The sequence below is a fragment of the Phyllostomus discolor genome, chromosome 5, assembly GCF_004126475.2.
Source record: "Phyllostomus discolor isolate MPI-MPIP mPhyDis1 chromosome 5, mPhyDis1.pri.v3, whole genome shotgun sequence".
NCBI classification, from domain to species: Eukaryota; Metazoa; Chordata; class Mammalia; order Chiroptera; family Phyllostomidae; genus Phyllostomus; species Phyllostomus discolor.
In genome coordinates, this window is record NC_040907.2 from 46,872,650 (window position 1) to 46,898,508 (window position 25,859).

At 37.7% G+C, this 25,859-nt stretch overlaps 1 protein-coding gene across 1 annotated transcript in view; it reads left to right on the top strand.

The window, feature by feature from the left end:
- UBE2U (ubiquitin conjugating enzyme E2 U) overlaps positions 1 to 24,991 on the top strand; it is a 62,195-nt gene extending 37,204 nt beyond the window's left edge. The window contains 3 exon segments of the mRNA XM_028512647.2: positions 6,487 to 6,563; positions 23,211 to 23,262; positions 24,602 to 24,991. Coding sequence (XP_028368448.1) covers positions 6,487 to 6,563; positions 23,211 to 23,262; positions 24,602 to 24,705 — 233 coding nt within the window. The 3' untranslated portion in view covers positions 24,706 to 24,991.
- The last annotated feature ends 868 nt before the right edge of the window (positions 24,992 to 25,859 follow it).

The following is a 25,859-nucleotide window of genomic DNA, read 5'->3' on the forward strand; positions in this document are numbered from 1 at the left end:
AGAATTTCTGAGACTTTGATTCTAGCCCTTGGTGCAATATTTCACAATCACCTTGCCTTTTCTTCCCCCAGGGATTTGTTATAAGAATGTTTCAAGACTTTTCCTTCAATAATAACCAGCACAATTTAAAAAATAAATGTAAACCTTACATCTGCTGCTGGCCGTTTTGTCTTTGGATAATTCAGCTGGATGAGATCCAGTACTATTTTTTAATGACCTAATTTCCTAGCAATAATAAAGATGAAGCTTTTAGATTATATTGTAGAATGCTTCTTCAACTACTCAGAAATAAAAGGGAAACTTCTAACAACTTCATTTTCTGCAGTTATACTCTTATCACTGGAAACATTATTAAGCTCTTGTGCATATTTTTAAAAGATTTTTATTTTATGAACAGTGATGAGTGGTTATATTTGATTGTGGGTAATAACTCCTTTCTGTATCTTTGTGCCACATATCTACCCATAGTCATGTGTGCCACAATAACAGTGAGTTCAATCTTATGTAACATTGTGTACAGAGTGTGCTCTGTTTTATGTTTTTTAATCACTCTAATGTTATTTTCTAGTTTACTTATCAACATCTAATACATGTCATGCCCAGTGATGTATCAACCTTATGAGCTAGGCATTATTGTTATTACTTGGTTTTACAAATGAGAAAACCAAGACCAAAGGAAGCCAAGTAATTTTACCTAAGATCACATATGTAAGAGGGAATATTATATATTGGTAAAAAGTGTAAATTCTGGAGCCAGATTGCTGAAGTTTAATCATGACTCTGCCATTTACTAGCTATGTGACCTTCAGTAAATTTTTTAACCCCTCTGGGTCCCAGTTCCTTTGTCTGTAAAAAAGAATAATTGCAGCACACACCTCATAGCATTTACAATGGTGCCTGGTACATATTGAGTGTTCAATAAGCATGGTTATTATTAATTAGTGCAGATGGACTGTGGCCCAAGGACTTGAACCAGATCCTCTGACTCCATGTTTGTTGTTTCCTATCAGTCTGTACTGCTTGTATAATATGATACAAAATATTTATTTCTTTATAGCCTGAAACTTAAATTCAAACTCTGAAGAATATGCAGTTCATTTTTTAATAACTGTAATTATTAGTTCATAATCATAGGCAGTCATGTGGGAAAACAAATGGATGATCCACTGTTCTCTGGCCATCACCATAGAAAGGCAAATTAAAAGTTTGGCAGAGAACAAACCACTACATCTGGTTGTGGGCAACAGCACCTTAACGACAGAGTATAATCCCCATAAGGAAATGTTTATGTTAGAGGAAAAGAATTCCTTCAGACCAGTGTACCCTGTAATATTGAGCGGAGGCTTCCTGATGTTTGCTGTCATCAAGACAGACCAAACAGCCTGAAGCATCCTGGGGATGCTTGCTTTCACTCTAGGAGACTTTCATTTTTTTGAGTCTTTGAGCCAGAAATAAGGGCAAGTGTCTCCAAACTACATTTAGATGCAAGAGGCAGTGTCATCTAATTTCCATGCATGGTTCTAAGTCTTGACTGCTCATTAGAACCACCAGAGGAGCTTGTAAAAATTCCCACTTAAAGGGCACACCCCCAGACCAATTACATGAAGATCTCTGGGATCACGACTAGGCAGGAGTAGCTTTAAAAGATCCCCAGGTGATTACAATGTGCAACCAAGTTTGGAAAGGCTCTAGCAGGAAGACTATAATGTCAGAAGTTAGAGACTCCTCAGCCCTGTACTAGTTTGCCACATACAGTGAAGTGAACTTACGTTAGTCATTTAACACTTTGTACCTCATTTTTCATTTCTATTCATTAACAAGAATGTCCTGCTCTTATTTTAAGTTGCTCTACAATTAGTATGAAATAGTATGTGTGAAAATAAAACCTGCTAAAGAAAGTTGGTATTACTATATTCCTTTGGACATGGCAGTCCCAGCAATGAAAAAAACATTTTTAAGATCAATCTATACAGATGTTGGACAGGTGGAGGTGTGTCATCGCAAAAACTGAGTAAAAGCAACACCCAGTAATCCTCAGAAGGGAAGGAAGGAGAACTATATTATGGAGGCAATAGAGGATGATTTTCTACCACAGAATGCAAAACTGCCACAAAGGCAAGATACGGTAATGATGGGATGGGGGAGTTCAGCCTCAAGAACTTCTAATAGTCCCATCGGGGTGGCTTAGCTGGTTGAAATGTCGTCCTGGAAGCCAAAAGTTTGCAGTTTTGATTCCCGGTCAGGGCACATACCTGGATTGTGGGTTCGATCCATGGCTAGGGCATCTACAAGATGCAACCAATTGATGTTTCTTTCTCACATCGATGTTTCTCTCTCTCCCTCTAAAGTCAATGAGCATATCCTTGGATGAGGATTAAAAAAGGAAAAGAATTTATGACAGAATTTTACTGATCCTTTCTTTTTGCTCACTCACTCATGCTCCCATGCTCACTCTCTTTTCCTGTCCTCATTCCTCCATTATTTCCCTCCAATCAACATTATTTATTTAGGATCTTCTATCTCTAGACAATGGGCTATGTGTTGGAGACAATAAGATAAATATTATGATAAGTTTTTTGAGCAGTTCACAGTCAGGTGGTCAGAGACAGATAAGTGAAAAAATATAGGGATAAAATAGGAAGTGTTAAAAGTTTGTACAAATACTGTTTTTAAAATTTCTCAGTAGTAGAGAAAGCAATGGAGAAAATAGGATAATTATATCAAGTTAATGGGAATAGTCAAGAAAGATGACCATGCCATTTGGGTTTTCATAATATATAAGAAAGAGACTGCCATACATATTCAAATAGAAAATATAGGAAAGGCAGTTTCAAGTAATTAAGGGAAGATATAAATTATCCTTGATTAAAAACCTCAAACTTTAACTTTTGTCTAAGTAATATAGTCACAATGAGAAGACATTACTCAACCTTCCTGTTTGTTAATCTTTAAACTGGTTATTATAATGGTAATCACTGTATTCATACTTTATAAGTGCCCAGTGTTTAGTAAGAACTGCATTAATATTAGTTATTATAATCATCTAAAGAAAATAATGAGACTTCAGGAAGAACTCCTGGGAGATAAGATATCCCTCTACAGAAAAGAGGGGTATATATCCATATACCAATAAAAACAGTATCAATAAAACCTATAAGAATATGTATGTGTATGTGCTTGTATATGTTTGAAGCCAGAAAAGAAATTAAAGAATAGGAGATCCAGCCAAGAGGGAGGTATAGGTAGATACTCTTTGCTTCCTCACACAACCAAAAAGAAGGAAACAACCAAGTTAAAAACAAAAAAACCAGAACTACCAGAAAATAGAACTGTATGGAAGTTTAACAACCAAGGAGTTAAAGAAGAAACATTCATCCAGACTGGTAGGAGGGATGGAGATGGGCAGCCAGGGCAGAGAGGACAGGCAACAAGGCAGTGGCTGGCAGACTAGGCTGTGGCTGATGGACCAGGCAGTCCCACCTTCGCATTTGGATAAACCAGAGAAACAACTAGGGAGAAAGACAGACCACACAATGTAGGGTTCCAGCCCAGGGAAAGTAAAGCCTCAGAGCCTCTGCCTGTAAACACATGGGGGTTGTGGCAACAGGAAAAACTGCCAGTCTCTTGAAAGCTGAGCGAGGGCCAAGTAAGCAGCATTGTTCCCTCTCTGACCCCTTCCCCACATACAGTGCCACAATGCAGTGAAGTGGGTTTCCCTGCCCTGGTGAATACCTAAGGCTTTGCCCCTTACTACATAATGGGTGTGCTGAAACAAACAAAAAAAATAGCCCAAACGAAAGAACAGATCAAAGCTCCAGAAAAAGAACTAAGTGATGAGGAAATAGTCAGCCTATCAGATACAGAATTAAAAACACTAGTTATCAGGATGTTCACCGACATGGTTGAGTATGGTAGCAAAGCAGAGGAAGAAGTTAAGGCCATGCAAAGTCAAAGAAGGGAAAATGTACATGGAACCAAAATGTAAGGGAACTGGGACTCAAGTCACTGGCTTGGAGCAGAAGGAAAATATAAACATTCAACCAGATCAGAATAAAAAAACAAGAGTTCAAAAAAATGAGGAGAGACTTAGGAACCTCTGGGACAACTTTAGACATTTCAACATCCAAATCATAGGGGTGCCAGAAGGACAAGAGGAAGAGCAAGAAATGGAAAACTTATTTGAAAACATAATGAAGGAGAACTTCCCCAATTTGCCAAAGAAAATAGGCATGCAAGTCCAGAAAGCTCAGAGAGTCCCAAAGAAGTTGGACCCAAGGAGGAACACACCAAGGCACAACATAATTACACTAGCCAAGATTAAATACAAGGAGAGAATCTCAAAAGCAGCAAGAGGAAAGTAGAGAGTTACATACAAAAGAATTCCCATAAGACTATCAGCTGATTTCTCAAAAGAAACCTTGCAGGCAAGAAAGGACTGGAATGAAGTATTCAAAGACACAAAAGGCAAAGACCTACATCCAAGATTTTTCTATCCAGCAAAGCTACCATTTAGAATGGAAGAGTAGATAAAATGCTTCCCAGATAAAGTCAAGATAAAGGAGTTCATTGTCGCCAAGCCCTTACTATATGAAATGTTAAAGGGATTTATCTAAGAAAAAGAAAAATATCAAAACTATGAACAGTAATATGACGATAAAGTCACAATTATCAACAACCGAACCTAAAAAAAAAAGAAAAACAAATTAAGCAAACAACTGGAACAGGAACAGAATCACAGAAATGGAGATCACATGGAGGGTTATCAGTGGTGGGGGGAGGGAAGAAATGGGAGAAAAAGTACAGGAAATAAGAAGCATAAATGGTAGTTACAAAATAGACAGGGGTAGGTTAAGAATAGTATAGGAAATGGAGAAGCCAAAGAACTTATAGTATGACCCAAGGACATGAACTACTGAGGGGGAGAATGCTAGAGGGAATGGGGTACCAGGTGTGGGGGGATAAAGGGAAGAAAAAAATGAGACAATTGTAATAGCATAATCAATAAAATGTACTTAAAAAGAAATTAAAGAATAGGAGCAATGTAAAGGAAAATCATGTAATGTTGATAGAAAAGAACTATTCAGTTTAAATATTTTTATCTATCAATGAGAAATTTCATCAAGCAAGAAGGGATTCATTAATATTATTAAGAAGGAAGTTCCAGATACCGGCAAGAGGGGTGGAGACATCTAGTTGGTTAAAAGTTCAAGACCATAATCCTAAGGACAATGAAAAGAAACAGATAGATGGATAGCAAATAAGGGATATATATGTATTTGATCTGTCTTAACCATATTTCATATAATAACTACCAGTGCCTTAAGCATAATAGGTGTCAATAAATTTTACATGAATAAAGGTGTAAGTTTTATAATTAACCACAAACATATGAGCCAGTGGTGCAATATGATTTCCAGAAAATACTAATACAGATCACAGCTGAATTGATAGACGTGCGGCACACAGACCAAGGGGGGTAGTAACTCATTTCATCTTTGTTATTCAAGAGAAACCAAAATCCTGAGCCAGTTCTGTGTGCAAATTTTAATAGGAACATTTTTTTAAAAGATTTTATTTATTTTTAGAGAGGGGAAGGGAGGGAGGAACAGAGGGAGAGAAATATCAAGGTGTGGTTGCCTCTCATGAGCCCCCTACTGGGGGCCCTGACCTGCAACCCAGGCATTTGCCCTGACTGGGAATCAGACCGTGATCCTTTGGTTCACAGGCTGACACTCAATCCACTGAGCCACACCAGCCAGGACTAATAGGAATACTAACAGATGTCATTGTCAGGATGGTGAGGGTGGTTGGTTCTCTAGAGAATCATGTCTTAAGAAACAGTTGTAGGAAATGAGGTTGTCCTTAGAGCTATCTTCAAATTTAGAAGGACTCTCTTCCATGGGGGAGGCATGAACTTAGTATTGCTCTAGAGGTCAGAACTAGGCCCAGTGGAAACTCAGACTCAGGTTAAGGAATGACACGGTGACCTCACCATCTGTCAGTGGAACAGGCAGTCTCCCAACAACAAAGAGGAGAGTGTTGTTGTTGTTGTTGGCAAAGGTATGATTTGCAGGCTGGGTGATCACCTGTTGCAGATTCTTTGGGACAGATCAAGATCTGTAACATCACTTCTAACTCTTAAGATTTTATTTTGCTACTCGAGGTGCTGAATTAGAATTTTGTTAAACTATGGTGTCTGTAGTTTCTGTATGAATCATGTTAACACATTTTACATTGCTATAAATGATACATAAACAAATGTCATTATAATAAAAAGTTGTGAAGTTACAATCTACTTATTTCAAACAATATCCAATAATACCAAGTTCAAATAAAAGAAATTTGGAAAGTGCCTGAGCATTATAATATGACTTGCAGTATATAGTGTACATCCTTGCCACATATCAACTTAATAAGTGGATTACTTTAACTTTGAACTATTATTAAAAAATATATACATAGATCTTTTCTATGTTATAATTTCAGTGCTTGAAGGTCCAAATTTCATTAGAAAGTATTATAAATGGAAGAAAGTGGAGTTAAAACATCATAAAGAATGGAACGTAAAGCAAGTGATTTTAAGTGTCTGGAATATATTATCCTATTAACTTGAAATATCTACTATTCCACTTTCTACTATCTAACTGAACCATCAGAAGAAACCCTTTGGAAGGAACTTATGCTTTTTCTAAACATAACAAAAATAAGAAGTATTATTTTTTCCTTTCATATGAATCCAGGTGGGAAACATCTTTGCTACCTATTAGCTGCCAAAAATGGATAAAGGACATAAGCCATGGTGCAGGAATCTCACAAAACCCTCCCCATCAATTCTCATCTCCATTCTCTTTATCTTTATCAACATGACTTAGAAACGGGAAAAAAACCCACAAACAACTCAACCTGCTCATATATCATCAAATAGTTGTTCATCCTTCACATAGTTCCAAATAGCTTTTTCTCTTCCACAGATTTCTTTCACTCAGGAACCAAATATACTACCTCTAGTGAGGAAATACATAGTAAAATACAAATATAAATTATCATAGCATCTTCAGAAATCATAGGCTTGATTCTTAGACCACATTAAGGAAGGGATCTCAAGCTCATCTTGGGCTCCTGCCTTCTAAAGCCAGTTTATCTGTTCCATGATGCCCAAGCAGAGATTTCACCTCAGCTCTGAGGTGCTGGCTGAGTTAAAGGAGTCATTTATTCTGGTGGGCTTATTTCCAAGTCTTCAGAGAGGTGTTACCATAAGGCTAGGGGACTTAAAGACCCCGCTTTTTGCATTTACCTTATTTACCTCTATTTTAAATCTCTTTGACTTGTTAGCTCTTTTCTAGATGGAAATACAGGGTTAGTAAACATAATGTAGTGTATTTTGGATTTGTGTAGGAACCCAGGTTTTTAAAATATTCTTTCCTACCCTTTAACATCAAAGTTCAGAGTAGGTTTTTTTGTTGGATATTCTTTTTCCAGTTGACTTCTGCACCAACTTTCCTTTAGGCCAAAGTGGAGAAAATCTTTTGCATTAGATACTTTTCTGCTTTCAGAATAAATTATAGGCAGTAGAAAAGTTTTTATTAAGCAGAATTTGAAATACATGCATGATTTTTTTCCTTGAAGGCACGTTTCAAGTTTCATTTAGAGTTAGAGAAACTTACTTAGAACTCAAGGTTAATTTTGCTTTGACATGACTTCCGTTTTTATTTCCTTGAAAAGAACTGCTTCGTTTTATTTGTTTGATCATTGATTCATTATGTAATGCCAGCATCCCGCAGAACCCCCAAATTTAGAAAAAGCAGGACCACGTCATTTTCAACTTATCCATCCACTTCTGCATATGGCTGAAGTAATTGTGAGCTATTTGAGTGCCAGAACATTTTTCCAAATACATTATCTCGAAGTTACAGGTCACATTGTCACGTGCGTGGCGACCCTGTCAGAATAAAACTCTCACACTTTATGCCATCTGGTGGTTGATGAGAAAACATGTAGCTCAGATATTTGCTGCTTTTAAATTTTGGAGTTGATTAGTAAGAAAATACTAAATAAAGTTTTTAAAAGATATTACATTTATCTATAATTTTTTATCTGTATAATTTTATGTGGCATAAACTTTTGAGTATGCAAAAATTTTAATTTTTAATTATAGTGGAATCATTTTCTTTTCTGATAATTAAAAGTCTCATATTCATCAAAATACATGAGGTATAATAAAGGTGTCGGTTCATAGAGACTTAGGTACAAAGAGTTTGGGAATCTCTGGAAGTGAGTAATTGCTCTATATGTGTATGCAATATCATACCATTATGTATCTTTCTGTTCTTATGTCTGGAAATGCTTTCCCGGCACTGAAGTGTTCTATTAAGAAACCAAACAACTGCAAATTGAGAATCTTTCATCTGTATAGTGTTCGGGAAAAAGAGAAACCTGTCTTTCCTTCTCACATACCTCCTCCAACAATTTTCCCATCCCTTTGTCAACCAAGACTCAATTCTTAAGCCACACTGAATTATCTTGTCCATTATTTGAGGACATAAAATCTTTTCACCACTCTGTTCTTCTTCCTGGGATATCTTGCCCGGCAGGGTCTCTGCTGGTGTTCTAGAGTCAGGATTCGGTCTGGGTAAAAGGCAGAATCGCTCAAAAAATGCAGGGAGTCGCATTGGAGCCAGACTGCTTGGACTGGGTCTTGGCTCTCCCAGTCACCCACTTTGTGACCTTGGGCAATTTATCTGAATTCTTCGTGCTTCAGTTTCCTTCTTTCTTATATGGCGGTAATTACGTACCTACCTCCCATGAAGGTTGTGAGGATTAAACAAATTAATCCATCTAAAATACTCCCAGTTGTGTCTGGAACATAGTGAGCACTTGTCAGGTTCTCTGTCCTTCGTGCTCTTCCCGCTGTGGCTCTGGCTCCAGTTCCCGACGGAAGCATCTTTCCTTGGAGGCAGCATGGGCAAAGAGCATGGGCTTTTGCAAGCGACAGGCCTTGGAGAAATTCTTACCCGCAGTGAGCTGGTTACACGTGGATAACATTACCTATCTTGCAAAGTTGTTTGCATTTGATCTCTTGAACAAGATCGCATATAAAATTATATAGTGTTGACATATGGACAGTCAATAAATACTCGTTCCTGAGGTGGGGGGGGGGGGGGGTGGAGATAAAAGCCCATGCCCACCAACTTCTCAAATAAAAATAGCCTGCCAGAAACATGTAAAAATTGTAAAATTTTTTCAAGTTAGGAAAGAATACCTATCATGACCACATTTATTTAGTCCATTTGTGTGCTCATTCTCCCCCCTCCCTCCCCTACTTCACCCTTACCATCTCCTTTGCCTTGCAAAGTACTCCGCAAGGATGGCGTGAGGATCCAGCTCAGCACCTCTGAGTGAAAGCGTCCCTGACGTCCTCTGCTTCCACAGCACTCTGTCCCCAGCTTTCTCAGGCCCTGTGGTGCAGGACTTCGTCTCCTCATGAGCAGTGCCCAGGGCAGGGTCATTCTTGTGGCTGTGTATTCTCCAAACTCAGAATGGTGACCTGGCCAACTAGCAGGCACTCAATTAGTGTTTGCAGAATGATGCACCCTTACCCTGTTTCCACACTTATTAATAGGATTAAATGTTAAGGCAGTCCATTTTCAGAAAAATAAAATGTAGGTGCTAACTTCTATCAAGGCCCATTCTAATATAGAGATTATGGTTCTATTTTGAGAATTCTAAGGATGTAGTCATAGAACAGTGATTGAAAATTGGAAATATAAATGACTGTCATGAATATTTTATAAAAATTCTTAAGTTCCACACTTGATTGTAGTTAGTATTACTAGGAATCCATTGTCATTATAAGCAGCTCATAAATATGCATGAATTGATCATGTGGTTTGGTGTGTATTTCCATAGCTTTTTTTGTTTCCTGTTGCCTTGCCTGTCTTCGGCTGTTCATGCAAATGCTTCACTCCAACCAAGAGATGGGCAGAATATGAATCTAGGATCTAATCAGTTGTTTGTATTTATTTTCTGTGGAGAAATAGTGGAAGATACAAAATCAAAAAGCAGAGCAAGCTGGGATTTTAAAAAAAATTTTATTACTTATGCACATATAAAACTATTTTATGTCATACTTTATAGCTAAGGATTGCTTATGTGTCATAGGAAGATCTATACCAGTAGTCTAAGCTTTGTCAGACAGAAAGTTATCTAAATAAATGTCAGTTCTGGAGAAGTTTTACATTCTGTTTAGCTTGAGAAAGTAGTGTTGTTCTTGTCTATCCATTGCAGGTACAGCGGGAACAGGAACTCACAGGGAAGTACATACTGTGTGCCGGGCACTCTCCCTTCATTTCCTAATGCAATACAGGCCATGCTGCAGAGCAGTTATACCTCTAAGTGTGCACACGAGTATCCAAGTGTAACTGCCAATCATATCCACCTTCAAAGTCACAACTCAGCCTATGCTCCAGGTCAAAGCTCTTCCCTCATCACACAGCTTCAAGGTAAGGTTCTTAGCCTCCCTACCCAACTACACTGTCACCCCTACGTCTTTTCCACAGAAGTTCAGGAAAAGCAGAGACAGCTATTATATATAGTTTACTAATGAGGAAAGCAAGAGACACAAAGAGATTAACCAACTTGTCTGGAGTTATTGATTAGCACATACTGTATTTGAAAACTAAAACTAAGTTATTTCTTATTTGCCTGTTAACATATGCTAATTTACAAGCTTAAAATTTCCAGGTAAGTGTTAAAATAATATTATCTACCCAATTATAAGCACAAATCAAGTCCACCTTCTATTTTTGTTTGTTTTGTTTGTTTTGGTTTTAGTCAGTTTCAACGTTTATTATTAAATAATGTTACTTCTGTTCTCTCTATATGAAAAATTAACATCTGTTATAACAAATACCAGCATAAAACTTTGTGTTTATAAAACATATTCCAGGCTTAGTTTTATTTTTTAAATTAAGGATTTAATGTATGTTATTTCTAAGTTCCTGCAGTATCTAATTCTGTATGTGCTTTAACTCACAAAAATATGTGATCTTCCATTAACATAACTATGTTTGATTTTTTCTAGTTATGTAGAAAACATTTATGCTAAATACATTAATTCAATGTACATTTATGCTATTATCTCAGAGTTATTGAAGTTAAACATTGTTTTTATAGGTTTGCATAATTGTACATTTAATACATATATTTTTATTCCCCAAAGCTTAAACCTTGAATGCCATCTTGTGGTTAAAAAGAGAATTGGCAATAGAATGAGCATTAGAAATGATCCCTTTAAAATATACATGGAGACAAAGAGGAAAAATCTATTTTAAAAAATAATTTCTTCCCCCAAAATTCTTAGTCTCCATTTGGATGTGGAGAAAAGGAGTTCAGTACTTCCAGAAGCATTCAAATAGCTCAAGTCCTCTTTATTTTTAGCTTAAATGTAACACCTGATGATACTCAACCACTCAGGTTTCTTTCATATATACATAACAGATTTTTGTGCACACTTACTATGTACTCTTACATTTGTCTGCAAAAGCATCCAGAAAATATGAAACTGTCTCCATTTGAAAAAAGAGAAGTACAGAAAAAGGTTTTTGTTTTGTTTTGTTTTAATTACCTAAGGTTATGCACGAGTGACTGAGCTGAAATTAAAATCCAGGCCTGCCAGCTAATACAACCCGCGCACTTCTCTATTGGATCAAGCATCAGCTCAGACCCTGAAAACCCAGGGATGTTTTTGGATACAGGTAGAAGACATGATTCAAGAGACACTGTTGTGGCAGAAAAGAAAGTACCGCCCCTTGTGTGTGAGAATGACTCAAATAAGGCTCTTCTGTTTCATGGAATTGCTCTTTAAGTTTCAGAAAATAGCTATCATGTCTTTCTCCCACCTCCCCTCAAGTATTCTCTTTTTCTGAATAAACACACTTAGGAAGGGTTCTTGGACTTAATTCCAACGTGTGTGTGGAGGCTTCCCATACAAACAAGCAATTATCAGATGCCAGCAAATGTCTCAAACGCCACTTCCAAACCCAGGTTGTGACTTGCACTTCTGACTGACTGACTGACTGGCTATAATTTAGACATTCCCATGAACCCCTCCTCAGGTTTTGCTAGAACAGAACGCAGAGCTTAAGAGAACATTACTACTCACTAGATTGTGGATTTATTACAAAGGGTATTAAATTATATGAATCAATAGCCAAATGAAGAGATGCATCAAGCAAGGTCCTGGAAGAAGAAGCTTCTGTCCTCATGGAGATCGGGGCCCAGCCTAGTGGCAGATGGAAGTATGGTAGTTCCCTAATGTGGAAGATCTCTGGAAAAAAAGAGAAAAAACAGAACCCATCAGCTGTCTTTATTTCCTTATTTGGGTTTTTATGGAGATTTCATTTTGTAGTCATGGTTAACTAAGTCATTGGCCATTAAAGATTGATTCAGCCTCAAGCCCCTCTCCCCTCCTCAGAAATCAGGGGGCGAGACTGAAAGTTCCAATCCTCAAACCACATAGTTGGCTCTTACTGGTAACCGGCCCCCACCCTTGGGTGGGGTCCAACAGTCACCTCATTAACCTCATAACAAGAGACACCATTGTTGCTGTCATCACTTAGGTAATTCCAGGGAGGGGGTGCAAGCTCTGTGCCAGAAACAGGGACACAGACCAAATATATTATTTCTTATTACAAGTCACAATATCACACACACCCAGTTCTTTCAACTGCTTTTTAAAATGAATTCTGTATTTTTATTGTTCCCCTCTATGGATGTAATTTATTTCATCAACTTTGTTCTCAGAATGTAGTGCCAAAACTTGACCATAGATTTCTGGAGGTAGCAAAGAATCTGGCGGAGCCTCTTATGTCATAAACACCACAGCTCAAGGTTGCCCTCCCCTTCATCTCTCTTCAAAAACACATATTGGGCTTTTTTTTCTTTTTAAGAAAATTGCTCCTTTGATACAGCTCCCACATAGAACACTCTTTTGAAGGGTCTCTCTGTCTCTTCCTCTTGCTCTCCCCCATACTTCATACTTTTATCCTCAACAGCCCACCCCACCATCACCCCCCCACCCCCTGCCTGCTGTGGACACAGAAATTCGATACCTGGGTCAGCTTAGGCCTGGGTCTGAGCAAGGTGAGAGTGAGGAGGGCTCTGGTGCCCCAGAGGCATATTAGACTGTGTTGTACCTGAAAGGAGGAACCATGAGAAAGCCAAGAAGTCCCCTTAGAACGTGTTACCAAAAATCAGATTACTAGATGTAAGGACACAATAATTTTTATGACCCTTCTAATGAACATAGCAAGCTATTTCAAGATGTAACAATGTACATTGCTACCAAAGTTACTGAGAATTTGAAATGAACAAGCATTAGGGTGTTTTACTTTTTAACTTAATAATTAGGGCATCTTTATAGGCATTTAATTTGCATTTCTTTAGTAATACAAAGTACTTTTGTTTTTAGTTGTAAAGGCAAATGTTTGAATAAAAAAGGTAATATTAGTCTTATAGTTTTTTTGAAAACAAAGATTTATCAATAGGAGAGAAAAGGTATAAATCAAGTAATGTAGGAGGGATCACAATTCCTGATATCAAACTATACTACAAGGCCACTATAATCAAAACAGTCTGGTACTAGCATAAGAACAGGCACATAGATCAATGGAACAGAACAGAGAGCCCAAAAATTAACCCATGTCTGTATGGTCAATTAATAATTGACAAAGAGGGCATGAACATATGATGAAGGAAAAATAGTCTTATCAACAAATGGTGCTGGGAGATCTGAAATGGTACATGCAAAAAAAATGAAACTACACCACCAACTTATGCCATACACTAGAATAAACTTGAAATGGATAAAAGACTTAAGGCATGACACCATAAAAGTCCTACAGGAAGACATAGGAAGTAAAACTTCAGATATCCCACACAGCAATATTTTTGCTGATACATCCTCTAGGGCAAGGGAAGTAAAGGAAAAAATAAACAAATGTTAGTACATCAAATTAAGAAGCTTCTGCACAGCTAAAGAAAACATCAGCAAAATGAAAAGGGAACCGACCATATGTGAAAATACATATGCCAGTGATACCTCAGACAAGGGTTTGATCTCCAAAATATATAAAGAACTCATATGACACCATATCAGGAAGACAAACAATCCAATTTAAAAATGGGCAAAGGACCCGAACAGACACTTCTCTAGGGAGGACATACAGAGGGCACATGCACATATGAAAGGGTCCTCAGCATCACTAGGCATCAGAGATGCAAATTAAAACCACAATGAGATACCACTTTACACTGGTCAGATAGCCATCATTAATAAATCAACAAGTGCTGGTGAGGATGTGGAGAAAAGGGAACCCTAGTGGACCATTGTTGGGAATGCAGACTGGCACAGCTGCTGTGGAAAACAATATGGAATTTCCTCAGAAAACTGAAAATAGAACTGCCTTTTGACCCAGTGGTCCCACTGCTGGGATTATACCCTAAGAGTCCTGAAACACCCATTCAAAAGAACCTATGAACCCCAGTGTTCACAGCAGCATTATGTATAATAGCCAAGTGCTGGAAACAGCCTCAGTGCCCATCAGTAAATGAGTAAATTAAAAAACTATGGTACATTTACACAATGGAATACTATGCATCAGAAAGAAAGAAGGAACCCCTACCCTTTGCAACAGCATGGATGGAACTGGAGAGCATTATACAAAGTGAAGGAGGCCAGGCGGTGAAAGACAAATACAATGTGATCTCACCTATAAGAGGAAGCTAATGAATAAAACAAACAAATGAGCAAAATAGAACCATGAAACAAGGAACAAACTGACAGAGACCAGAGGAAATGGGGAGGGGGACAAGGGAGGAAAGAAGGGGAAGGGCCTAGTTAAAGAACAAGTATAAATGACCATGGACATGGACAACAGGGTGGGGATGGACTGTGGGGGAGGGGGGATAGCCATGCAAGCAGGGGAGAGTAATGGAGGAAATTGGGACGAATGTAATAGAACAACAATAAAAAGATATAAATCAAGTAATGTTATTTTCTAAAGTCATGTTTGTTCTGAGGAAAATAAGGTTCTAGCGATTTTTTTTTTTCACTCACAAGGCTCACAGAGGGCTGGAAATAGTTCATGTTCCTGCTAGGAAGAGTGGCAAGGCCTCTCAATTCAAGGCACATTGGATAAAGACTTCAGAAGGGTCACGCCTTGGTAGTGGGGTTGTGTTATCCCCCAAATTAAAGCTGTTCTAGACCCATAAGAAAGCTCAGACACAAGCCTTGAAGATATCAAACTGATTTGCAATATGTAAGCTGGATCTTGTTCAACAGAACAAAAACTGAAACAATGTACAAACATGTTTAAAGGAATATAACAAAATTCAGTACCTCCAAAAATAAAATTTACAATATCCCACATTCTACCCAAGTAACCAGTCATGCAAATAAGCAGAAAAATATAACCATACCGAAATAAAACTCTACCATATAAATAAGTCCATAAATGTTAGAAATAATGGAATTAGTACATATGAATCTTAAAGCATCACTATACATCTTATAATACAATATATATTCAAGAATATAAGGAAAACCATAAATATGATGAAGAGAAATAGAAGATATACAAAAGACCATTTAGAAAGAAAATAAATAAAAAATGCTTTAAGTTTACATTGTATGGAAAGAACAGAAAATTAGCCACTGGAGAAGAAATGACCCATGAATTTGAAAATGTAGCAATATGAACTCTTGAAAATAAGTGTAGAGAGAAAAAAGACTGTGGAAAAAAAGCCTCAGTGAGCTGTGTGACAATATCAAGTGGTATAAGTTACACATAATTAGTGTCTCAAAGAAGAAGTGACACAAAAAAATGTGCGAAAAAATAATTATGGTTGAATATTTTCCAAAAAATGTTTGTTAAAAGCTATAAACTCAGACAGTAAGTTTGATGAATCCCAAGAAACAAAAATATAAAGAAACCATGCCAAAGCACATGATAATGTGCCATAATAAAATCACTGAATTCAGTGGTAAAGTGAAAAATCCTCAAAGCAGCAAAGGATAAAAAGAACACACACATCACATACAACAGGACAAAGATAAGAAAACCAGCAACTTCATATCAGAAGTCTTGGAAGCCAAAAGATAATAACTGACAATTTTAAAGTGCTTGAAAGACAGAAATTGTTAACGTAGAATTTTATACCCAGTGAAAAATCTCTCTAAAATGAAGGTAAGAAAAAGACTTTTTCAAGGCAATAAATTCAACCACATAGATGAAATAAACACACTTCTTGGAAGACAGCATCTACCAAGGCTCACTAAAACATAATGGATAACCTGAATAATCCTAGTCTAATCAAGAAATTGAATTGATAGCTAAAACACCTTGACACAAAGACAACTCTAAGCCCAGATGGCTTCACTGGAGAATTTTTGCAGACATTCAAGAAAACCATAATACCAATGTACACAGACTTTCAGAAAGGCAATGTTTATCAGTATAATTAGCTAAGATGAGGCTATACTGGTTTAAGCTGGGCATTAAATTCAATGACTGGTGCCCTTATAAGAAAAGGAAGGGACATAGGTTCATACAGGGAAGAGGCCATATCTCCATAGAGGGAGAGATTAGAGGGATGCACTTGCAATGCTAGGGACGAAGGATTGCTGGAAGCCAGCAGAAGTTAGGATGAGGAGGGGAGGGTTCTCCCCAAGAGCCTGAAGAAGGAGAATGGCCCTGCCAACACGTAATTCCAGACTCCAGTCTTCAGAACTGTGAGAGGATCAATTTCTGATTTTTTAAGTCCCAAAGAATGTGGTCATCTCTCACGGAGGCCGCAGAAAACTAATTCACCTTGTTATACTAAATGATGTTTTTTAAATTACATTTACAGTATTAACCTTAAATCATATTTGTTTGCTTTTCTAGCTGCTCTTCTGTTGAAAACACAAACCAGAACAATTTCAGTTTACCAATGTGTTAGTCAACACTCAGAATGGCACCATGTTCAAAACCCATTACTCTGCTCAGTGGTTCCATTTGATTTGTTTGCTTTGTTTTTCCCAAAAGTAATGTGAACTTCCCAAAATTCACTTGGGAAGTTATATATTTTTTTCTTTTTCTTATTCTAAGTTTGCTTCTGCCATGGCCCAGTATGCTAGAGAATATAAAAGGCCTTACATAACATCCAATTATCAAACCAAAATCATTCATCCCTGCCCACGTCCAAGTCAATTGAGTTCAGCCTATTTTTTTTGCTTTGTTTTTAGAAATAACATATTAGTTCTGATAATAAATTTTAAAAATTTTTGTTAGTTTAATTAAGTTTAAATATAGGAGGCTTAATTTTGTGTTCTCCTTTTAAGGTTGATTTAACTCCTTCTGACCAAACAAATATTTTTTTAAAAGTAAATTACGTAAGAATTGAAGCTTTGAGAAAATTTGAATTACTTATACTTTCAAGCTCACTACACTATAATATACAATTTGAAAATCTAAGGCTGTTTCAAAATGTATAAAAGCATTCAAAACAAGCAAAACACTAAATAAACTGATCCCTAAAACTCATTGTAGACTCAAAGATGTGTGCAGTATGGTTGAAGAGAAAGGAATAATGTTAGTTGAGTTGTTTTTGATGCTGTTTTTGAAAATAACATTTCTCAAAGAAACTTTTGGGATAGTTTGAGGGCAGGTCTTGTTTAGGAAGAGACAGCTAGAAGCTTATAGTAGAAATCAGCTAGTCTAGAAGAGAAAGCAAGACATTTGGGGGCAGAGAACTTGGATTTAGGTAACAGGTCTGCATAATTATGGGAAAGTCACTTAACCTCTGAACCTCAGTGTTTTCATTCTCAGCTAGTACTGGGTACACAGAAAATGTTTCATAAATACTTGCCTCACAAGATTCTTTTGACTAAATGACTGCTTACATATATAAAAATTCTTTGTGTACTGGAAAGCACTATAATAAGCACTATGGATTGTTTTTCTGGCACCTACCTGTTCTTTAAACACAATAGCATACAAATATGCATGCGCAGACAACAATCTTCATTCAGTGATTCTGCAAGGTTCCTGCATCCCTCTCTCTAGGACTCTTTTCCTGGGCTCACATTCTGCTTCTCTTCCTCCTCCTCATTTTGGTATGTTGCTCAGATTTCCTTCTCTAAATCACCAGCCTCAGTTTCTCCATTCAGCTCTGCTTTCTTTCAGATTTCAGGCCACCTGCAAGGATTGGTAAGAAATGTTGCCTTTTTCAGCCTTACTCTCTGCTTCCTCCATGAATTCCCCACTCCTTTCTGCCATCATTATCCTTCAACAGCCCACCGTCTTTACCAATGGAAGAGACCGTTTGGAGAAGTTGGTGAATACAGCAAATTCTGCCCACCTTTTTCAGACTACTTCCTACAGCTCCAGTTTGCTTGTTTGGCCAAGTCCAAAATCCTTTGTTCCCCATTTCATTCAAGATAATGTTTAGATTCTTGTACACGGCAAAGTCTTCAATGCCTTAATATCTATCTGCCCTCTCAATGATACCTCCTGCCATTCTCCCATTCACACCAAAACACCACACTGACCTACAGTCATGATTGTTTATTTTCTCCCTCATTTCAAAAAACATTGACAAGTACACTGTGTTTTCTCACACTCCCGCTCTAAATAAGTTCCTCTCCCTTCTTTCTTTTCTTTTCTAGTACCTACTCATCCTTTGAGATTCAGCTCAGACATTACCTCCTCCAGGAGACTTCCCCTGTGGGCTCTCTCATAGCATTTCTTTCATGCTCTATTGATTTTCTATTGCTATGTAACAAACTACCCCACGCTTGGTGGTTTAAAACAACACATATTTATTATTTCACAGTTTTGATGTGTATAGAGGCCAGGCACAGTGTAGTGGGCTCCTTTGCTCAGGATCTCATAAGGTATCAGCAGGGCTACATTCTTATCTGGAGGCTCGAATGGGGGAGGATCTGCTTCCAAGCTCTCTAAGGTTGATGATGGAGTCCACTTCCTTCTGGCCTTAGAACTGAGGCCCCAGCTTCTCGCTGGCTATATGCTGGAGACCTGCCTCAGCTCCTAGAGGATGCCTGTAGTTCATTGCCATGTGGGATTTCCCAACATAGCCCCCTGCTTCAGCCAGCCAGCAAGAAGAGTCTTTAGAGCAAATCTAATAGCAAGATGAAATATTACATAATGTAACATAATCATGGGAGTGAGATTCCTCACCTTTCATATATTTTATTGATTAGAAGAAAAATCACAGGTCCCACCCACCCACTCTTAAAAGGGAAGGGATTACATAAAGATATGAACACTAGAATTTGGGGATCATGACAGGCCCCCTTAGCATTTGTCCTTCGCACACGCTGTGTTATGTGAGTCTCTTTACTGCCAGTCCCTTCAATAGACAGTGACTTCCTGAGGGAAGGGGCTGCTTACCCCTCAATCTGCCACAGCACAGTGCTTGGCATATAATAGTTATTCAATGCTCATGAACACATGAATAAATAAATGATAGAATGAAGCAGGTTGTCATGCTTTTAACAGCTCTCATTTTTAGAAAAAGGGGAATAAGTGCATGATGAGCAAGAAATATTAAAGAAGATGAGCTGGAAGAGAGAATATTTAAAGGAATGTCCAGAAATTAATTTGCTCTTTGGTGCTTAGCCTGGTCTTCTTTGAAAAGGAAGTGGACGATCCTTTGTGCTGAACCTTACTGCTAAGAGAAGAGACTGTACCTAAGAGGTCATGGTAAATTAGAATATTGTTCAGAAATGTTTACTCCCTATCTGGATCCACCTCCATGGGCAGAATACACTCCCTTGACCTTTGAGGTTTGCCGCGTGACTTATTTTGGTCAATGGATTAGTAGGTGTGACATGCTCAGGGTTTAGGCAGGGTTTGTGCAGTTTGGCCTGCTCTTTTTCATTCCTGCCATCATCTGAAGAACGTGCCTGGACTAGCCCTCTGGTCACAGAGAAAGATAAGAGGCATGGAGCTCAGCTTTCCCAGCCCTGCCTTCCAGCCATGCCCAGCCCAAAGAAGCCAACCCCCAGCTCCACCGCAGATGTTTGACCCAAACAAATGCTCACTGTTGTATGTCACTGAGATTTTTGTGGTTGTATATTATGTAGCAACAGTGAACTTACACAGAATATCCAAGGGACGTTTGACTAAGAAAAATGAATAAACTTTGCGCTCCTCTTTGGCAGAGAGGGTTAGCATGTCAGAGTTTGCCAATGAAAAAATTCACTTGAGATTAAGGGGGTGGGGGAGAAGAAGAGATCATTATTCTTTTTTAAAATTTATTTTTCAATTACAGTTGATATTCATCATTAAATTACTTTCTGATATACAACATAGTGATTAGACATTTATAAAATTTACTAAGTGATCTTCCCGATAAGTCTAGTACCCACCTGTCACCACGCAGTAGTAACACTGACTCTATTCCCTGTGCTGTACTTTACATGCCCGTGACTGTTGTGTGACTACCAATTCGTACTTCTTAATTCTTTCACGCAGCCCTCCAATTCCCCTTCCATTTGGCAACCCTTAGTTTGTTCTCTACATCTATGAGTCAGTTTCTGTTTTGTTTGGTTCTCTGTATCTGTGAGTCTGCTTCTGTTATGTGTGTTCATTTATGTTGTTCTTTAGAGTCAACATGTAAGTGAAATCATATGATGTTTGTCTTTCTCTCTGACTTATTTTATTTAGCATAATACTCTCTAGGTCCATCCATGCTGTCGCAAATGGTAAGATTTTACTGTTTTTATGGCTGAGTGGTATTCCATTGTTTATATGTACTACCTCTTCTTTATCTACTCTTCTATTGATGAGGACTTGTGTTGCTTCTATATTTTGGCGATTGTAAATAATGCTGTAATGAATGTAGGGTGCATATATCTTATTAAATTAGTGTTTTAGATTTCTTTGGATATATACCCAGAAACAGAATTGCTGGATTGTAAGGTAGTTCTATGTTTAATATTTTGAGGAACTTCCAAGCTGTTTTCCACAGTGGCTGCACCAATTTGCGTTATCAGCAACAGGCTCCAAGGGTTCCCTTGTCTTTGTATCTTCACCAACACTTGTTGTTTGTTGATTTATTGATGATAGCCATTTTGACAGTTGTGAGGTAATATTTCATTGTGGTTTTAATTTGCATTTCTCTGATGATTACTGACATTAGCATCTTTTCATATGACTATTGGGCATCTGTATGTCCTCTTTAGAGAAGTGTCTATTCAGGTCCTCTGCCCATTTTTTAATTAAATTGTTTTTTGGGGCATTGAGGTGTCTGAGTTTTTTATAAATTTTGAATATTAACCTCTTATTGGATGTGTCATTGGTGACTATGTTCTCCGATTCAGTAGATTGTCTTTGGTTTTGTCTATGGTTTCCTTTGTCAAAACTTTTTAGTTTGATGTAGTCTCCAGATTTTTCATTTGTTTGTTTCTCTCCCTTGCTTGATGAGATATATTAGAAAAATAATGCCGAGAGCAATGTCAGAAAATTTACTGCCTATGTTCTTTTCTAGGATTTTTATGGCTTTGAGTCTGACATTTAAGACTTAACCCATTTTGAGTTTATTTTTGTATGTAATATAAGAAGATTGCCTAGTTTCATCCTTTTTCATATATCTGTCCAATTTTTTCAATACCATTTATTAAATTAACTGTCTTTACCCCATTGTATATTCTTGCCTCCTTTGTATTATATTAATTGACCATATAGATGTGTGTTTATTTCTAGGTTTCTACTCCCTTCAATTGACCTCTGTGTCTGCTTTTATGGCAGTACCACACTGTTTTGGTTACTATAGCCTTGTAGTGTAGTTTGATATAAGGTAGTATGGCACCTTCAACTTTGTTCTTCTTTCTCAAGATTGCTGTTGCTCTTTAGGGAGATTATTATTCCTGAGAAGTTGTCTATATCAAACACGGTAGCTTCCTCAGACACAGCACTTTCATGTAACTCTTTGCAAACTCTCACTGTACAGATATGATGACTTCACAAGTATATCCAGGAACTCATCATTTTTGTCCCAGTTTGGGTGGCAGGACACGTGCAGCTACTTGTACTTCCCCGTGAACTTCTGGTTTTCCCACTCATGTCAGTGCATTGGGCTAAAGTAGGTAGTGATTGTTTCCCCAGTTCTCCAGCTACAACCTTCAAGACCTTCTCTCTCCCAAGTCTTCTTCCACATGTATGAGCCCAGTTTCCTATATTAGACCCATTATTTCTGTATTACTTATATCGTGGTTCTCTTTTCCTAACTGAATGCAGCTGATACAGAAGTGAATGGAAATAAACCATTTGACAATAAACAGATCCCACCCATCAGGACAAATTTTAATATCTTCACTTAGTAATTATTTTAAGATAAAAAATTATAGGAAGTGAAGTTTCTAGGATCCATCCCAAGAAACATGAACTATAAGGCACTTATAATTTGTGCTTCTATAACTTATTTTAACATAGAACATAATTATTTATTCCCACCAGTAAATCCAAGGTTTCTCAGAGGGACTTATAATACTTAAGTTTTTTCTGGAGGAAATAAGTTCAAAATTGTATTTATTTTTTCTGTGTTATAAGGAATCATTTCTATATTTATTTTGCATTAAGCTCTGCTAATCTAACCAGGATTTCTTTTTATGTTTCCTGGGAGTTTTTTTTTTTTTTTTTTTTTTTTTAACAGGGCAGGAACTAGAAGGGCAAATGGTTAAAATGATTGACAACCAATATTCACTTCACCCCAACAACTGGTGTTAGCTAATCCCATTTTCCTTGCCAGTGACTATTCAGGAGCAGGGTATGACACAATCCTGCCTGAAAGGAAACACTCTGGGGACCTCAGGGGTGTTTTCCTACTCTTAAAAATGAGACCGTGGAAGAAGATCCCCTTTTTTCCTCTGGATTTTGCCATGTCTGAAGCAAATAGTGCTAGAATGGCCATACCTCTCTTACTGTGACTCTGGAAATAAAGGTAACACCAAAGGTGGCCAAGCAGAGCAGTAAAGTGAACTTGCCCTAATGTCATTGTTGAGGCACTGTGTCACTCAGTCCTGCCCTGTCTGACTTCTCTCTCCTGCGAGATAAGACATTTCCCTGTTGTTTAAACCATTTTGAATTGGGCTCTGTATTTCTTAGAATCAAAAGCATGTGAATTCAGAAAAGCCCAAACATGGTTAGAAAAAGCTAGTTGGTTCCATCAGTGATATGTTCAAAGAAAATAAAGAAGAAGGTTTTCTCAAGGGGAAAAATTGAATTTAGTTTTAAACTAATGAAACCTAGAGACTAACAGTAAAATGCAAAGATAAACATGATCATTGGAGACCTCAGGGCTCTCACAGGGCAATGGCAACTGTCTAAACTCAAATCTCTCTTCAAACCTGTCTATAAACCAAAGAGACCAAGAGAAAACTTCACTCATAACCTTTATCTATAACACAACCAGAAGGCAATGAATATTACAAGTTCATTTGCTATGTAGCTGAAGGAATGAACATCCTGGAACCCACACTGGGCAGTGGGTTAGGTAGCAACCACGCAGAAGGGAGGCAAAGGCGAAGGGGGGGTAGAGGGGCAGAGCATGCACAGCACCAACCAGGTGTACCCCTAGAAAGCAAGTTCCCCATGATGAGTGGAAATATTCAGAAACATTGGTATTATATCTAAATTCTTCTTAAAAGTGTAAACAGTTTATTTTCCTGTTCACAAGAGCTGTACAAAAAAGATGAAACTCCTTTGGCTGACATATGAGTGCTTCCTAATCTGGCCCCCACCCAAATTGGCAGCTGCACTGAATCCTCCATGCACTGTGGCACGGTGATGGTGGGTTCCATGGGCCTAGGATCAAACCTTACTGGCTGGATGTCCTTGAGCATGTTTCTGCAGGTCACTCAGTCTCGATTTACTCATTTGTCAAATAAGGATAATACTGCCTGCCTGTCACAGGGTTGTGTCTAGGTTAAAAAATATTATACATTTAGACTGCTTAGCACAGCACCTGGCACAGTGTAAATGCTGAAGTGTCAACTCTGATGATCTCTGAACCTGTCGGGTCCTCATGCACCTTTGTGTCTTTGTATGTGCTATGTCCTCTGTGTAAAGTGCTCCTACCCTCTTCTCTGCCCTTCTCTGTTTAGCAAATTGCTCCTCCTCTTTCTGAGTCTACGTCTGTTTTCACTTAGACACAGTAACTCCACCTTGTGCTGCTGAAGCACCCCTGGACACACCTTTTTCCTGACACATCTACTGGCACTTAGCAGGGACTCAGGAAATGAATGTTAAGTGAATAAACCAACAGAGAATACAGAGATTGACCAAAATGGAAAGAAAGACTGGTAACAAATAAAGTTCACTGCAAAATGTAAAATTTAGAAAGTTTAAAAATGTTGCTTGCATTCACTCACATGATCTTAGGCATTATGCTACAAATGTGGGGACACTTCTTTTTTTATTGTATTTCCTGCCATCTTTTAAGTTTCTGTGGGTTTTCTGGTATTTCTTATTGTAGTTCTATTTTTGCCAGATTCACAAACTGAAACAGAAGTTGTCACAAAGACTGATGAAACAGGAAGGATGGAAGAGTGATGATGATAATCTCAGTGATTCATGGGAAAAAAAAGTGGAAGATCTGGTCACCTGGACCAACACTCTTGATACAGATACTTTAGAAGATTAAGCCTAAAGCTCCAGGATTTAAAAAATAGTCTCAACCACAGTTCAGCTTCATATAGCAACTTTGAAAGGGTCTCTGAACTTGGATTCTATTTTTTTTTCAAATTAGCCTCATCTTCTCACTGCAAGCACAAATTAGAAATATAAGTAAAAATCAATGAGCATGTTGCTTTGAATTTTTTTAGCTCCGCTTTGTTCTTTGAAACTAAGTTATCCAAATCAGGGGTGTTCATTGTGGTATTCCAATCAACAGTCTTTACCCAGAGTTGGTAGGCAACTGGATACAAGTTTCTGCAGGCAGGACATGGGTCAGGAGGAGAGGCTGGGATAGGAGAACACTCAGGAGCTCCAGCGTCTCTGGACATTAGCCCAAATAGAGGGATCTATACATTTATCTATGTCCATCTTCTTAAGCGTCTTCTTTCCTCCATAATCGTGGGATGAAATGTTACTTGTCCACCAATGTTCCTCTTCTGTTTCTATCAGAATGCATGCTTTGTTTTCTCCTTGACCAGCCATCTCCTCATCTTCTCGTACTTGTATTTCTTCCCCTTCTTTTTGCTGTGTTGCCTCAACCTACAATATGCTTGGGTCACTCCTATTACAAAATATGTCTCCACTTATTACCCTGTGTTTCTACTTCCCTCAACACTATATCATTCATATTTTCTCAGATTCATTAATAGTAGTCTACTATTTGCTCTCTTTGTTTCTTTAGTTCACTTTACATTTGCACCTACTACCAATAAAATCTGTCTTCTATTATACTACTTGATTAAAATTCACTAGGGCCACAGAAAACTTCTATATTGCTAAAATTCAACAGATACCTTATTTTTTTATTGGGACTATGTTATTAGGGAACTGATATTGTGTAATTAAAATGTGCTAAATAAAATTTATGCAGGTAAGAACCATGCAGAAGACTGCTTCTTCTACATTATCTTTTGTTAGTTTTTACATATATCAGTTGAAAATATGTCCTCATGATAGAAAGCAATCTTGTAAGTTGTAACTGAATTGGATTAAACATGGAAGATTAATAAGGGTAATATATCAAAAAGAAGCCTACCTTATCATCACATTTTAAAAAGCTAGTAAATGCCTAAGTCACAAAGATTGGTACGACTAATATACAATCCCATGGCACTAGAGGAA